General features: G+C 51.3%; 1 protein-coding gene across 2 annotated transcripts in view; it reads right to left on the bottom strand.

Annotated features, from left to right (window-relative positions):
• The window catches only part of LOC140187467 (leucine-rich repeat-containing protein 75A-like), a 52,175-nt gene extending 42,117 nt beyond the window's left edge, over positions 1-10,058 (bottom strand). Inside the window, exon 1 of one of the 2 annotated variants that reach the window (XM_072242784.1) lies at positions 9,307-10,058. In XM_072242784.1, the coding sequence (XP_072098885.1) occupies positions 9,307-9,558 (252 nt within the window). In that variant the 5' untranslated portion in view covers positions 9,559-10,058. The remainder of the gene's footprint in view (positions 1-9,306) is intronic. The other variant, XM_072242785.1, reaches the window with a different exon arrangement.
• Positions 10,059-17,111: the final 7,053 nt, after the last annotated feature.

Below are 17,111 nucleotides of genomic sequence, written 5' to 3'. Positions count from 1 at the left end.
ATCCTGATTGAGCAGTTTAAAGGTTGTGTCCCTGAGGGTATGAGACCCTACCTAGATGAGAAAGAGGCAGCCACGTTAGCCACAACTGCTAAGTTAGCGGACGAGTATGCGTTGACGCATAAAATGAAGTTTTCCCTGAGTAAAAGCTACCAGAAGGGTAGTCAAGAGGGCGGGGAGAGTCCGCCGGAAAAGTCAGAAAGTAAGCCGGGGACTAGTGAGAAGGATAAGGTAGACCAGGAGCAGTCTGGCAGGAAGTCCCCTGGGGTCGTCTGTTATAATTGTGGGAAAGTCGGACACTTTGCGTCCAGGTGCTTTGCCCCAAAGAAGTAGACGGGAAAAGAGAAGACAGCGATTTTGACTGGCTGTATCGAGCTGGTACATGAACCGCGGGAAGGACAGGTCTGCCGAAGTTCAGGAAGGGCGCGAGAGGTTTATCTCGGCCGGATTGGTGTCAGTGAAGGAGGGGTTAAACCCAGTTCCAGTGCAGATCTGGAGAGACACGGGAGCGTGTCAGTCACTAATACTGAAGAGTGTATTAGAGCTTAGCTCAGAGACCCAGACTGGGGAGGTCAAGGTCAAAGGTGTTGGGGAAGGGACAGAGTCAGTCCCTTTGCACCAGATACACTTACAAAGCAACCTGGTCTCTGGACTAGTCATGATCAGGGTGAGGTCTGAATTACCGATGAAAGGCGTGGAAGTCTTGCTCGGTAATGACATCGCCGGGGGAATCGTGTTCCCAGTCGTGAGATTGACAGGTCAGCCTGCCAGCATTGAGGCCCCGCCCATGGACTCACAGGTTCATCACGGGACCGCGGTAGTGAATTTAGCTGAGACGTTTCTGCCAGTCTTGTACGAGACAGGGGTAGAAAATGAAAAGGAGTGTAGTGAGGCAAGAGGTAGTGAGGGAGCTGGGACAGACGTAGCATTAGCCAGGAAAGAATTTGTGCAGACGCAGGAGCGAGACGAGGGGCTGATGGTTTTGGCAGAGAGAGCTCTCTCTGACACAGACTTGACAAGGGAACTAGTAGGCTATTGTGCGGAGGAGGAAGTGCTAAGGAAGGAAGGGAAATCAAGTACAGTACCCACAGATGAGGAATGGGGGGTGGTGCAAAAGAGTTATGAGGATGAGGTTTTTAACCTGGCCCACAAGGTACCCCCCGGTGGACATTTTGGGGTACTGGAGGGAACAGTTGGTGGAACCATGGAAGAGGTTTACCGGCTGCCCGGGGGGAGGATGTTATTGATTATGGCTGACGTGAACTGAGACGGTCACAGGCTTTTGATACGCTAACAAACCTAGTCAGGGTTAGCGTGGACGTCAATGAAGCTAGGGGCCCCCTGATAAGAGGAAAGAACCATTTTGAAAAGATGAGTATGGTATCGACCAGATGGGAGAAGGCTATTGTTTTGGCCAGGTCTGCTGATAAGGTCTCTCCCTTAATCCCCAAACAAAGCGACTCTTTAGGAGAAGTAATTAAACGACTCGCACCCGTGTGTTTGATTGTCCCGAGGCGATGCAAAGAACTGGGACGTTGGGTGGTGTCTGTTACAATAGGACAGCCTAGTAAGCAACACCCATATAGAATGAGTAATTCAGTGACTAAAGGGCTGACGAACACAGAGGTGTGTATTGGCAATTTAATACGGCTGTCTGAAGCCAGCTTGAAAAAAATGAGTTCGGCCACACGAAGGTCACTTACCTGGGAATTGTGGTGACACAGGGGCAGCTGGCAGCGATGCAAGCTACAGTGCAGGCTATCGCTGACCTCCCAACCCCGACAGACAAGAGGGCCCTCAGAAGGCTCTTGGAGATGGTGGGGTACTGTAGGAAGTTTTGCAATAACTCTGCGGTCACTACCCCTCCCCCTCCTACTAAGCCCTTGCGAGAGAAAACTAAGTCAGAATGGGACGACCCTTGTTATTGTGGTCTGGGACAAAACCAAATGAGAGGTTACATTGATCGCAATTCATCAGTGTTTTTGGCCACTATGGAGTTTGCTAAATTGGAGCCTGGTCTAAGGGATTATTAATAACACATATAAAAGGGACGGAAAATGTGATTGCTGACTGTCTGTCAAGGTGCTGACAACTTCAAATTCTCTGTACTAGCCAAATAGCTGATAAAGATGTATATTTGTGTGTATCAAATAATGTACTCATGTTTGTAATTTTTACCCCGGTAAAAATCCTTAAAGGGGGGGAAGTGTGACGAGAATACACATAAATTGAGATGTTTGTTGGCCTGGGCTAGCACCAGTGGCATCAGCAGTTGGTCTGCCACCTGTCCTCAGGGGAGGGAGAGATAAGGAACACAATGAAGCAGCATTTGGAGATGTTAATGAAGGAGCCATCAGTCTGGGTATTGTCAAGATCGGCTCCCCCTTTGAACCCTGAACTGTTTGAAGTGATGGACAGGCGATACCCCAGCAGGGGGATAAAAAGGGACAGGTTGGCTAAGGCACACACACACAACACCCCGAGGTAACGAGACCCTGGAAGCGGTGCCCCCCCCCCCCACGCAAGTGGTGGGAGTCGTTTGGAAGGCTGGTTGCGGAACCAAGCCTTAGACGCACAGGGTGGAAAGGTACAATCAGCGGGAACCCGGTGTGTGTCCGCCCTTGCCTGGGCTGCCAGGGTCACTGCAGAGGATCGACCGCATCTGCAGGAGGGGTCACAGTCGGTGACCTCAGGTGACATCACAAAGGACTCGCCCGAAAGCTGCTTGTGAGCAATATCGCAGGTCTGTGAGTGGAAGCCGTTTTGAATGATCAGTCGTTCTTGTTCTCTCTCTCCTTCCCCCCACATTGTCCATCGCCATGGCAACGATTACTGCGAACTGAACTATTAAATCGAACTGGACTTTTGTGTCACTTTGAAATTGGTCATTTATCCCTAGACAACGATAGAGCTTGATTGATCCTGTTATCTTAATTCTGTGCACACGTGTGTTTATCATTGCTGAACTGTTGCATTTATTATCCTTTCGATTACTGTGTTGCTTGTTTCTTTAATAAAACTTTCTTAGATCTAGTAATCCAGACTCCAACTGAGTGATCCATTTCTGCTGGTTTGGCAACCCAGTTACGGGGTACGTAACAGTAGGGATCTGGCTGTTTCCGTAGCCAGCTGAGGTTGTTGGCTGTAACTGTGACTCGGAGCAACCCTGAAGCAGAGATGGAACTGTCTGTTGTTCTTCAGTGTTTGTCTTTTCTTGTCCTCGCCTCTGTTGGGTAAGTCTGGCTGTTCTGCTGTTACCTGTCCCACCTTGGCGTGGAGCTAAAAGTTGAGTCCCGGCTTGTTGTAGGATAAGTCCCGGCTCTATGTCTATATACTGCCGTCTTGTGTTAGTGTCATGTTAAAGATGAGTCCTGGCTTTTTGAAGGATAAGTCCTGACTCTATGTTGATGTACAGTTCCCAGTCTGTCTCTGAGCTCCAGCCTCCGAGTTATCAGCCTCAAGTCCCAAGAGCCACGACCCCAGCCACGTCCTGTCCTGCAGCCATGACATGTCCTTGCCTGATTCTGGGGTCCAAGCCCGAGGCAAGACCCAGGTTCTGGGTCCTTGTCCAGTCTCTGGCTCGGACTCCAAGCACGGGCTCCTAGTTCATAGTTCCTTGTCTGCGTTCCCTGTCTAGTCCATGTCCTGGCCCTGGTCTGCATTCTTGTCCCTGCTCCTTGTCTGTATCCTGTCACGTCCCTACTCTAGTCAAATCCTGTTCCTTGTACTTCAGTGTCTGTGTCTTGTATTTGGGTCCGTTCCCAACGCCCCCATTGTGACAGTTTCGGTCTGTGGTATGCATGTGTACAGTTGAATGACGATAAGCGTGAACTTGATTGCAGTTTCTCCTCATCTCAGTTGCTTTTATACCGCTTTCTTAACCTGCCTGGCACCTTCGAAAGCTCACTCATGTCCACTCCCCTCAGCTTTAACCCCGCGATTACACTGCCCTTCCCCCACAACTCCAGCTCGCTGCTCCCGTCGGGATTAAATTTCACCCTGGAGGTACCCACCCCTCCCACAAGGACACCTTCACCTCCACCTCCATAACGAGTGCAGCAGAGTCAGGCTGACATCACTGGAGTGCTGATTCAGAGACCAATGCAGTCCCCCTGTGGTCGCCAGGGACACAAACACCACAGTAAACAAACCGTGAATGAACCAAAGCCATTCCCAGCAGCAGCAAAGAACAAATGTCTTGCTATCACTAAATCGCAGAGTCTAAATCCTTTTGTCTTGTACTTTGGCTTCCTGTTGCATATGTTCAGACCATAAGATTTCGGAGCAGAATTCAATCAGTTGGTGCATCGAGTCTGCTCCATTTCCCTCTCAGCCCCAGTCTCCTGCCTTCTCCCCGTATCCCTTTGTGCCCCAACCAATCAAGAATCTATCAACCTCTGCCTTAAATATACATAAAGACGGCCTCCACACCTGCCTTTGGCAAAGAATTCCACAGATTCACCACTCTCTGGCTGAAGAAATTCCTCCTCATCTGTTCTCAATGGACATCCCTCTATTCTGAGGCTGTGCCCTCTGGTCCTAGACTCCCCCACTATAAGAAACATCCTCTCCACACCCAGTCTATCGAGGCCTTTCAACATTTGATTGGTTTCAATGAGGGCAGCTCTCATTCTTCTGAATTGCAGCAAGAACAGGCCCAGGGCCATCAAACACTCCTGATGTGACAAGCCTCTCAATCCCAGAATCATTTTTGTGAACCTCCAGAACCCTCTCCAATGTCAGCACGTCCTTCCTCAGATAACAAGTCCAGAACTGCTCACGACACTCCAGGTGTGGTCTGACCAGGGCCTGAGAGCGCCTCAGCATCACAGATTTGCTTTTATATTTTTACATAATCACATTTGTGTGATTGTTCAATTAATTTTCTGTAATTGCACACCCATCTGTATTTTCTAGCAGTTTCTCTGCAGCCCAGTTTAACCTGACCGTCTGGTAGGCTGTCTCATTCAATGGAATGTCTCTTATCTATCTTGTTCGTTATAAAACCACAACTACTAGGGCCCTTCCTTTCGTTCCCTCGCTTCACCCTCTCCCTACAGTGGTGATGGTTATTGTTTAATGAACGCAACAGGTGTCACCACAGCTGCCTCATTCTTGACTTCCAAAGAACCTTCTAGATCCCGTCTCCAGACCCAGCACAGCTGACTGGAGCCCAGATGGGACACACAGCCGGCTTTGCTCATTGCAGCAAAACATCACCCCGTGACAACACACTAACGCTCAGGGAAAGGACGACAACCCCCACCCTGCAGGAAGAGTGGACTGGAGGGAAGTTCCATTCTCCAATAAATGCCATTTATTGATTTTGGGGTCGGTAGAAAGCTTTGCACAACACTGTGGGTTGTAGGGCATGTGGGGAGATTGGGGGGAGGGGCAGGAAGAGAGGGAATGAAAGAGTCATGAACACAAGACCCCAACCACCAGCGACTCCCTCCCCACACCGGGTCTGCCCATATCCTTCATTACTTGCCCCGTTCCAACCCCATGTCCCCTGATTACGTGCACTCAGACAGCAGGGGGAGGGAGGGAGGGAATGGGCTCTTCATCTGATGCCACGCAGAAGCAGCTCCTAAAAACACCCACTCCCCACCCCCCTCACTTTTGTTAGCAGTAATCATTACTGGATGGGCGAGATAGGTGGAGACAGTATTACTGAGTGGGGGAGGTAACTGGTGCGGGCAGGTGGGGGTGTTACGTGCAGGGCCTACAGACTGAAGTAGACCTCAACACCCTCCCTCCCGCCTCATTCAGGTACACCAGAAGCAGACAGTCTTGTGCCTCAGCCAACAATCTCCTCCCTCACCCCCCCCCACCAAGAATCTGCAGCCTCCCTGCCCGATGATTATCTGTGTACTGTGAGAAGCTCGGTGCCAGCCTGCCACCCTCCCCCACACGGCTTCCTGCTTAACTCAGGCACGTCGGAGCTCAGTCTTTAACCCTGTCACAGCGGCAGTGTCCCATTGGTAATTTAACAAGATCACAGACGTGTCCGAATCTCCAATCTGAACCTACTCACCCCTCCCACACAATTAACCCCTAGATCTCTCACAAAAACACCAGCCCATAAGGCATAGGAGCAGAATGAGGCCATTCAGCCCATCGTATCTGCTGTCATTACATCATGGCTGATTCATTACCCCTCTCAACCCCGTTCTCCTGCCTTCTCCCTGTAACCATTGACACTTTGTCTGATCAATGACGCTCTGTCTAATCAAGAACCCATCAGCCTCTGCTTGAAGTATACCCAATCATTTGGCCTCCACAGCTGCCTGTGGCAATGAATTCCACAAATTCACCACCCTCTGGCAAAAGAAATCCCTCCTCATCTCTGTTCTAAATGGATGTCCTCGTATTCAGAGGCTGTGCCCTCTGGTCCTAGACTCTCCTAATACTATATAGGAAACATCCTCTCCACATCCACTGTTTCGGCCTTTCAATATTTGATAGGTTTCAATTAGATCCCCCTCTCCCCATTCTTCTAAACTCCAGTGAATTCAGGACCAGAGACATCAAATGCTCCTCATACATTAACTCTTTCATTCCTGAAATAATTCTTACGAGCCTCTTCTGGACCGTCTCCAATGCCAGCACATCTCTTCCTAGACAAGGGGCCCAAAACTGCTCATAATGCTCCAAGTGTAGCCTGACCAGTGTCTTATAAAGCCTCAGCATTACATCCTTGCTTTTGTATTCTAGTACTCTCGAAGTGAATGCTCACATTGCCATTGGCTTCCTTACTGCAACTTAACCTTTAGGGAATCTGGCATGAGGGCTCCCAGGTCCCTTTACACCTCAGATATTTGAACTTACTTCCTGTTCAGAACATAATCGATGCTCTTATCCTGCTATCTACAGACCCCCCTCACCCCACGGTGAGACAACAATCTGCTCCCAAACTATTCTGAGATACCTGCAGCGTTGCCTTCCCACTCAGGATCCCGGTTCCTGCACTAGAATTCCATTCCCTGTGAATCCTTTGAACAGGAGTTCCCAACACTTATGCCATCGAACAATACCATGAAGTAGAGGGTGCAAGGACCCCAGATCGGGAACCCCACTTTGAACTGATTGGATTCACTGGGAAATTTACAAGACAGAGAGTCAGGGATGAACTTAATTTGCCAAATACATTTGCGTGTTAGGAATTTGCTGTGGTGTGGGGGTCAGAGTGTGACCCAACACAACAACAATCAACAATTTTATAGAATAAAGAATTACCTAAAATAAAGTTACAGGTTAAAGAATGGATGTGGAATAAAATGTACAGAAATATCAGCATGTACAGTATAAACAGGGTTTAAAGTGTTCGCTGTGCAATGACGGGGTTAATCGAGGGAGTGGGGGGGCCTAGCTAAAGCTGCTGATCAGATTAACTGCCTTGGGGGAAAACGTTTAAGGTGGTGTGAAGTTTTTTTTTTGCTTTAATTGCCCTATAGCACTTTCCAGAAGGGATATTTTGGAAGAGGCAGTTTGCTGGGTAGGTATTGTCCATGGTGGCGTATTAACAGGAATAACATCCAGAAAAATCAGCCAGTCTAGCACCAAAATCATAAGGGTGCTAGATTATTCCAAAGCTGACAGCACGACCATTTTGCAGACTTGGCCAGCTCTCAGAGCGGGGAAGGATTTTGTCAAGGACAGTGAATCGAGAACTTACCAGTTCCTGCTCTACCTGGAGCGGTATTTTCTCAGGAAATAGTAGGTGAAGTTATGAAGCCAGTGTTCTGGGCAGAGTCTGGAGGAAAATGAAGCAGTGAGCTGGGCCAGCAGGGAGGGCAGAGGCCTCTGCCAGGGTGAGGACAGTCGACAGCTACGAAGGCGTCACTGCCCCCAAGCACATCTTTCAAAGGACCAGCCCGGAGCAGCTTCACTCACACAGTACAGCAGCCAAGCTCCCGCTGGCACTCAACACTCAAGGCACTGTAATGCAGTAGTTAATGCAATTGCTTCACAGCATCAGCGAGAACAGTTCAATTCCCGCCACTGTCCTGAAGGAGTTTGCGTGTTCTCCAGTGAATACGTGGGTTTCTGTGCGTGCTCTGGTTTCCTCCCAGGGGTTAGAGTTGTGAGCTACTCTGACATCAGAAGCGTGGTAACCCCAGCACACTCCTTGCTGATCAGACTCAAACAACCATTTCACTCACCGTTTCAACATACATGTGACAACAACATTTAGATTGGGTTTGAAGAACGTTTAGAACTGTCTGCTGACTTGGACTGATGACCTCTGGCAATGCTCTGAGACATGGCAGGAATCCTTCTCTCCAAGGAAAGATTTGGCTCCTTTTGACACGTGTCCCTGTGGCAAACCACTTTGTCATGATGGAGAGGTCCAAGAATTCCTGAGAGTGATTCCGTCCGGAGCTTAGCTCCTGGCAGGGTTACCTATGACGGTAAGGTCAGACAATGAGCGATCCACCCACGATCTCATCGGTGGAGCTGGCGGAAAATGGCGGCGAAGGCTGCAGCAGTGAAGGGTACCTGGTTGTCTTGTATTCCATGCCCTGGACCCTAACCCCGAACGGTCAAGGACCGAGTGGGGGCTATCTGTACATCAGCCTCCTCATGTTAAACAAAATTATGCACAGGCATTCTCCACATAGGGAATAACCCCTGAAAGAACATCACACTCGACTCGCGCGATCGCACTACAATGGTACACAGCAAGCTCCCACAAACTTGCTTCAACTGCAGCCTGCCTACAGCATAACAACTAGTTTCAGAAACTCCCTTTTCACACCACCTTAGTTCAGAGGGCAGACACAACTCCACCAGTGCCTCAGTGGCTTATTCAGCAGGGTACAGTACTAGGTCTTGGGGTCTACCCCTGTAGATCCCTCAAAGCTGTCACACAAGTTGACAGGGCGATGAAGGCGTTTGGTGTGTTGGCCTTCTTTAGTCAGGGGGTAGAGTTCTAGAGCCACCGGGTAACATTGTAAAACCCTGGGTCAGATGGCACTTGCAATACTGTGATCAGTGCTGGGCGCATTGTTGTAGGAAGGATGGGGAAGCTTTGGAGAGAGTGCAGAGGAGATTTACCAGGATGCTGCCCGGATCAAGAGAGCATGTCTTATGAGGACAGGTTGAGTGAGAAAGGGGTTTTCTCTTTGGGGTGAAGGAGGGTGAGCCCGACTTGATAGAAACTTACAAGAGGCACGGATCAAGGGGACCTTTACCCAGGGTAGAAATGACTAAAGCCAACGGGGCATAATGTCTGGAGGAAAGTAGAGGGGGGTGTTAGGGGAGGAAAAAAGGAGAAGAGGGGGACGGGGCCGCTTGTCACCTCACCTGTCGAAGGCTCCGCAGCAGCTGCGCCGCTTCCTGCTGCCTCCCCTGCTTAGCCAGGCTCACCAAGTCCTGGATCAGGCCGACCCGCCGCTGGTAAGGGGCCGGGGGTCCGCTCCTGCTCCGCCGCTCCTCCGCCTTCAATCCGACGGTCGGGGGGAGGTCGCCCCCACCGGGGTCCGGCGGCTTCATCCTGAGGTCAGCGGCATGGGCCGGGCCCGCTGCCCCCCTCCCCTTCGTCTGCTTGCCTCCCATGGCCGAATAGCCGTCAAAGTCCCGCGCAAACTTCACATCAGTGTGACGGGGGCCGCTACGCCGAGGCCCCGGAATCCCCCGGACTCACCGCCTCAGTCCCGACACGGGCGCCGCCCGACCCCCGGCAGGAGGCATCGAGGCCGGGGCGACCTCTCCCCCAAGCCCCGACCCCGGGCCCGGGGCGGCGGGAGTAGAGGTCAGAGGAGGGAGACCGGCCTCGGTCCCAGGCCACTGTCCGCTCACTACTCCGGTCAAAGCGGTCAGAGTTCGGCTCCGGGTTCTCCGCCCCTGGGGCTCGGCTTGGGCACCGGGTCTGCTCCTCCGTGTCCCGCCGCTGCCTTGGCTCCGTGCGCCGGTTCTCCGCCGCTGGGGCTCCGTTTTGGGCACCGGTCTCCTCCCGTGTCCCGGCTGCGCTCCGAGCGCCGCTTCCCGCCCTTATCCCCGCTCCGCTCCCCTCCCGATCGGCTGCTCCTTAAAGGCGAGAGGCTGCCTTCTGCAGCGATTTAAATTCGGCCACAATGAGAAACGGCGCCCGTACCCTTGAGCCGGGGCGGGGTTAGCATCGCTTAACCCTTGGTGGGTACAGTCCGGGTGGAGGCGGCCGCTCCGGCACCGGGCATAGGGGGCAGCCCTGCCGTCTCACAGCACGGCAAGATCCCAGCATCACTGTGGGCCAATGAGGGGGTCGTCTGTGGTCGGGACTTGGGAGGAACTCCCGAACCCTTTGCTGGGGCCCTGACCACAGCATCTCGGGACGCTCCTCCCTCAGTCCCAGAGCGCGACGCTCCCTCAGACTGCTCCTCCCACAGTCCCAGAGCGCGGCGCTCCCACGGACTGATCCTCCCACAGTCCCAGAGAGCGGCGCTCCCTCGGACTGATCCTCCCACAGTCCCAGGGCGCGGCGCTCCCTCAGACTGCTCCTCCCACAGTCCCAGAGCGCGGCGCTCCCTCAGACTGCTCCTCCCACAGTCCCAGGGCGCGGCGCTCCCTCAGAATGCTCCTCCCACAGTTTAATTAATCCGTCCGAATTACACTAACCCTGTATAGCCAGGGTCAGGGGTGCAAGTTCCGCTTGGTCCAGAGGTGAAAACCCGGAGGTCGAAGACTGAAGACGGCGAATCTAAAGGTACGAGCCCGAAGGCTGAAGTGAGGAGGTCAGAGACCCGACATCTGCATATCTGAGAGTCCGGTGGCGGCCTGTCCTGAGACTGGAGACCTGTGTGAGTGTGAGTGTGAGTGTGTGTGTGTGAGTGTGTGTCTGTGTGTGTATATGTGTGTCTGTGTGTGTGTCTGTGTGTGTGTAGTTATATGTATGTGTGTGTGTCTGTGTATGTATGTGTATGGTTGCATTGTATGTATATGTTTATGTGTGTGTGTGTATGTATATGTGTGTGTAGTTATATGTATGTGTGTGTGTGTCTGTGTATGTGTGTGTATGGTTGCATTGTATGTATATGTTTATGTGTGTGTATGTATATGTGTGTGTGTGTAATTATATGTATGTGTGTGTGTGCCTGTATATGCAGATGACTGTGCTCTCGTGGCCCATACTCCGGAGGATCTTCAGACTGCCCTTGCTGTGGCGGTGAGAGTGTACAGCAAGATGGGGCTGACTGTCAATACCACCAAGACAGAAGTGGTTTGCCAGTGGAGTACCAGTGTCCCACCCACTCTACTTTCCTTCACTGTTGGTGATGAAAAGCTGTCAGTAGTGCCATCTTTCAAATATCTGGGGAGCATTCTCTCTGAGGATAGCGGCATTGACAACGACATCCAGAGCCGCATTAAACAGGCATCAGCTGCCTTTGGGAGACTTCAGCGTAGAGTCTTTCAGAACAGGAGCCTTCGTCCCTCCACAAAGGTCACCATATACCAAGCGGTCTGTGTCAGCACCCTCCTTTATAGCTGTGAAGCTTGGGTAACCTACAGCCATCACATCAAGTCCTTGGAGCGCTTCCACAAGCTGCCTCCAGCGCATCCTGGGAATTACCTGGCGTGAGCGGGTGCCTCACACTGAAATACTTGTAAAGACCAACCGCAGGAGTATTGAGGCCATGATCACCCAGCGTCAGCTGCAGTGGCTGGGGCACGTGATAAGGATGCCCCCATGTCGGCTACCCCACAGAGTGTTATACGGCCAGCTACATCATGGTCGACGCTCAGCTGGAGGGCCGAAGAAGCGCTATAAGGATCAGATGAAGAATGCTTTAAGGAAGTGCAAGATCAGACCCGAGGACCTGGAGGATGTTGCTGCTGACCGTACCACTTGGCGACAGCTGTGTAGGGACAGGGTTTGTATTCTGGAGATGGAAAGAACAACCAGAAGACAGCAGAAGAGAGCCAGGAGAAATGCAGCCATGGTTGTCACTACTACTATATGTACATGTCCCACCTGCAATAGAGCCTGTGGGTCCAGGAACTGTATAGTCATCAAAGATCTCACCGTTAAAGGAGTGGATGTCGACATCGGATTTCGATGGACAACCGAAGAAGAAGTGTGTGTGTGTGGGGGGGGGGGCAGGATGGCCTTGTCTTGCTGTTGTTGTTTGTGTTGTTTTACGCAACGTGATGGACATACCAGAGGAACGGTGACCACCGTGGCTGCCCTGAGGCTCCGCTGGACGGATTCTCACCTTGCGGTGCAGGAGAGGCTTCAGAGTTCCCGAGATCCTGGGAGTGATGCTCTCATAGCTCCTGGTAGGGCCGCCCGTGGCAGTAAAGTCGCAGAGAGATTCCAGACAAAGAGTGATCCAGCCAAGACCTCAACGGAGGGGCTGGTGGAAGGTGATGACATGACACAACGGCAGTGAAGGCGGAGGAAGGTCCTCAGTTGTCCTGCCTCGCATGTCACCGGACCCTGACCCCGATCTGTCAGGGACTGTGTGTGTGTTGGCTGCCCCGGCCTGTGCGTCAGCCGCAGGCATTCTCCATGAAGGGTATGTACCCCAGCAACGCATTTCACCGCATGCGATTAATAAACCTAAATCCGAATGTGGACTCCAATCTTAACAGAACAATTTAGCATCGCCCAGAAACAAAAATTTCCCATGGACTCTGAAGTATTAGAGTGATGTGCGGACAGGAAATATGGATTTATTTTCAATGGAATTTTACGCTTTCCTACCAGATAATTAAGGAAATGGATTTTATGATTTGTGATGTTACCAGCAATAAGCACCAAATTCATTTTCTGTTGAATGGAGTCATGGGAGGCTGCAGATGCCAGAATGAGAATGGTTTGGTGTCATTTTCAGATAATTGTCAGAGTCAGGATTAGGTTTAATGTCCCAGCAGTTGTCGTGAAATTTGTTTTGTAGCAGCGGTTCAATGCAATACATAATAAAAAACTAAAAATTACGGAAAGGATTATATGTTAAAATAATTAAATAAGTTATGCAGAAAGAAAGCAACAACTATATTGAGGAAGTGTTCACGGGTTGAATGTCTGTTCAGAAATCTGATGGCAGAGGGGAAGACGCTGGGCCTGAAACCATGTTGTGTTCCTTTCATGTCCCAAAGACGTACTGGTTAAAGGACGATGAAGGAGATTGCATTTATCTGGTACAGGCAGTGTGCATTGAAACGTTGAAGCATGCAGCGAAATGTGTCGACACACACACAATGCTGGAGGAACTCAGCAGGCCAGGCAGCAAGGCGGCATCTGTGGAAAAGAGATTCGGGCCGAGACCGTTCGGCAGTCCTGATGAAGGGTCTCGGCCTGAAACGTTGTCTGTACTTTTTCCCGTCGATGCTGCCTGCCCTGGTGAGTTCTTCTAGCATTTTGTGTGTGTGTGTCGTTTGGATGTTCAGCATCTGCAGATTTGCTCTTGTTCGTGAAATGTGTCAGAGCCTGAGGTGGTGCTGAGGGCAACCCGCGAGTATCATCGTGCTTCTGGACCAGCGTAGAATGTGCACCTCACTCACCCTAACCCGTGCGTCTTTGGACTGTGGGAGGAAACCGGGGCACTCGGAGGAAACCCATGCAGGCACGGGGAGAACAGACAAGGCGGCGGCGGCAGGAATTGAGCTCTGATCTCGGGCACTGTGGAGTGTTCTGTCGGCCGCTATGCTACCGGAGTAGGAGGTAGAGGGAAGTGGACGGAAAAGGATTGGGGAGCAGAGGAGGGGTTGATGGATTGAGAGGGTCTTGATGAGGTGGCTTTGGGAAGGGAGGAGTGAAATACTGTAGGGTGGGGGGTTGGGAAAGGTGAGAAGTGGGTACGGTCTCCCAAATCCATTAGGATTTAACTGAGCTGGGAAACAGCGAGTGGAATTTGATCCGGAACTATGTCCATCGCACTATTCCCATGGGACAGCTCGGCATGCAGACATCCCCCTCCCCCCACCCACATCCCATCTTGCTGATTGGTGGAACACGAGAGCTCGTCTGATGTGAAAACGTTTCCAGATGTTGGAAATGGTGTCGGTGTAATTAAAGGGGAGGCCGATTCAGCCAAGATTTACTTGGCAGCGATCCCACACTGTGCAACACGGCCAGCCCACAGGACGCAAACAGGCTCTCGCAAACATCTGCATTCATCACAGAGGCTCCGAATCGCAGCCGCCGATTCTCCGACAACCACACTGATCCACACCAGGTCCCGAACTCCACAACCCTCCCCTAACCTATGAAATTCTCCCACACTTCCTGTTCCCGTAATCCCCACCTCAGTCCTGAAATTCCCACATTCCTCCTCAATCTACCTCCGCTTTCCACATCTCCCAAACCCCATCTCCCCTTTCCCCACCTTCTCCCTGTCCCATCACCCTCTTTCCCATCTACCCCATTCCCCATCTCCCCCTTTTCCCTATCTCCACCCTTACCCCATATCTCCCCCTCTTCCCCATCTCTCTCCGTTCATCATCTCTCCCGTTCACCATCTCTCCCCTTTCCCCATCTCTCCCTTTCCCCATCTCTCCCCTTTCCCCATCTCTCCTTTTCCCCATCTCTCCCCTTTCCCCAGCTCACCCGTTCACCATCTCTCCCCGTTCACTATCTCTCCCCATTCCCCATCTCTCCCCAATCCCCATCTCTCCCTTTTCCCATCTCTCCCCTTTCCCCATCTCCCCCATTCTCCATTTACTCTTTCCCACCTCATTCCAGTCCCCTTTTACTCATGTCCCACCCTTCCCCATCACCTCTTCCCACTCCTGCTTTCCCACATCCCCCTTTTCCCACCTTCATCTATTCACACCTTCCCCTTTTTTCATCTCCCCTTTCCCCATCTCCCTTTCCGACTCTCTCCCTTTTCTGTTTCTCCCCTTCCCATCTTCCCATTTCCCCAAATCCCTCTTCCCCAACTCCCAAATCCCCATTTCCTCCTCTCCCCATCTCGTTCCTGTCCCAGTCTCTCCCCTTTCCATATCTCCCCCTTTTCTGTCTGCTTCTTTCCCCAGCTCACACATTCCCCATTTCCCCTTACCCATCACCCCATTCCCCATCTCCCCCTTCCCCAACTCACTCCTTCCCCAACTCACTCCTTCCCCAATTCACTCCTTCCCCATCTCCCCCTTACCCATCTCCCCTTACCCAACTCCCCCTTACTCATCACCCCCTTTCCCCATCACCCCCTTTCCCACCACCCCCTTTCCCCATCTCCCCCATTCCCCGTTTCCCCATTCCCCATCTCCCCCTTTCCCCATCTCCCCCTTTCCCCACCTCCCCCATTCCCCACCTCCCCTTTTCCATTCTCCCGCTTTCCTCACCACTCCGTTTCCCCACCCCCATTCCCCATTTCCCCACCACCCCCTTTTCCCATCTCTCCCTTTCCCCCCATTTCCCACATCCCCATCTCCCCTTTCCCCATCATCCCCCTTTCTTATCTCCCCTTTTCCCATCTCCCCTTTCCTCATTGCTTCCCCCTCTCCATCTCTCCCCCTCCATCTCTCCCCCTCCATCTCTCCCCTCTCCATCTCTCCCCTCTCCATCGCTCCCCTTTCCCCATCTCTCCCCTTTCCCATCTCCCCTTTCCCCATTTCCCCTTTCCCCATCTCCCCTTTCCCCAACTCCCTCTTTTCCCCATCACCCCCTTTTCCCATATCCCCCTTTCCCATCTCCCATCTCCCCTTTCCCCAACTCCCCCTTTTCCCCATCACCCCCTTTTCCCATATCCCCTTTCCCCCATCTCCCCCTTTTCCACCTTCTGGGATTTTTTGAGGATGTAACTATGAAAATGGACAAGGGAGACCAGTGGATGTAGTGTACCTGGACTTTCAGAAAACATTTGATAAAGTCCCACATAGGAGATTAGTGGGCAAAATTAGGGCACATGGTATTGGGGGCAGAGTACTGACATGGACTGAAAATTGGCTGGCTGACAGAAAGCAAAGAGTAGCAATTAACGGGTCCCTTTTGGAATGGCAGGCGGTGTCCAGTGGGGTATCTCAGGGTTCAGTGCTGGGACTGCAGCTGTTTACAATATATATTAATGATTTAGATGAGGGAATTAAAAGTAACATTAGCAAATTTGCCGATGACACAAAACTGGGTGGCAGTGTGAAATATGAGGGGGATGTTATGAGAATGCAGGTTGACTTGGACAGGCTGGGTGAGTGGGCAGATGCAGTTTAATGTGGATAAATGTGAGGTTATCCACTTTGGTGGTAAGAACAGGAAGGCAGATTATTATCTAAATGGAGTCAAGTTAGGAAAAGAGGAAGTACAACGAGATCTAGGTGTTCTTGTGTATCAGTCACTGAAAGCAAGCATGCAAGTACAGCAGGCAGTGAAGAAAGCTAATGGCATGCTGGCCTTCATAACAAGGGGAATTGAGTATAAGAGCAAAGAGGTCCTTCTGCAGTTGTACAGGGCCCTGGTGAGACCACACCTGGAGTACTGTGTGCAGTTTTGGTCTCCAAATTTGAGGAAGGACATTCTTGCTATTGAGGGAGTGCAGTGTAGGTTCACTGGGTTAATTCCCGGGATGGCGGGACTGTCATATGTCAAAAGATTGGAGTGACTGGGCTTGTATACTGTGGAATTTAGAAGGCTGAGAGGGGATCTTATCGAAACATCTAAGATTATTAAGGGAATGGACACGCTGGAGGCAGGAAGCATGTTCCCGCTGATGGGTGAGTCCAGAACCAGAGGTCACAGTTTAAGAATTAGGGGTAGGCCATTTAGAACGGAGTTGAGGAAAAACTTTTTCACCCAGAGAGAGGTGGATATATGGAATGCTCTGCCCAGAAGGCTGTGGAGGCCAAGTCTCTGGATGCTTTCAAAAAAGGGTTGGATAGAGCTCTTAAAGATAGCGGAATCAAAGGTTATGGGGATAAGGCAGGAACTGGATACTGGTAGTGGATGATCAGCCATGATCACAGTGAATGGCGGTGCTGGCTTGAAGGGCCGAATGGCCTACTCCTGCACCTATTGTCTATTGTCACGGACCCCGTGACGGGGATAAAGAGCCAGCAGAGATGGAAAACACTTTGGAGTCCAGTATTGCTATAAACTAATAATATTTATTAGTAACTGCACAATACAGGAATATAAATGTAAATAAATCAAACAGGTTAGCAATGATTATAGATAAAAGTAAGTGTGGAATATATAT

This window comes from Mobula birostris, chromosome 25 (genome assembly GCF_030028105.1).
Source record: "Mobula birostris isolate sMobBir1 chromosome 25, sMobBir1.hap1, whole genome shotgun sequence".
In the NCBI taxonomy this organism is placed as follows: Eukaryota; Metazoa; Chordata; class Chondrichthyes; order Myliobatiformes; family Myliobatidae; genus Mobula; species Mobula birostris.
This window is presented reverse-complemented; position numbering and strand designations above follow the sequence as displayed.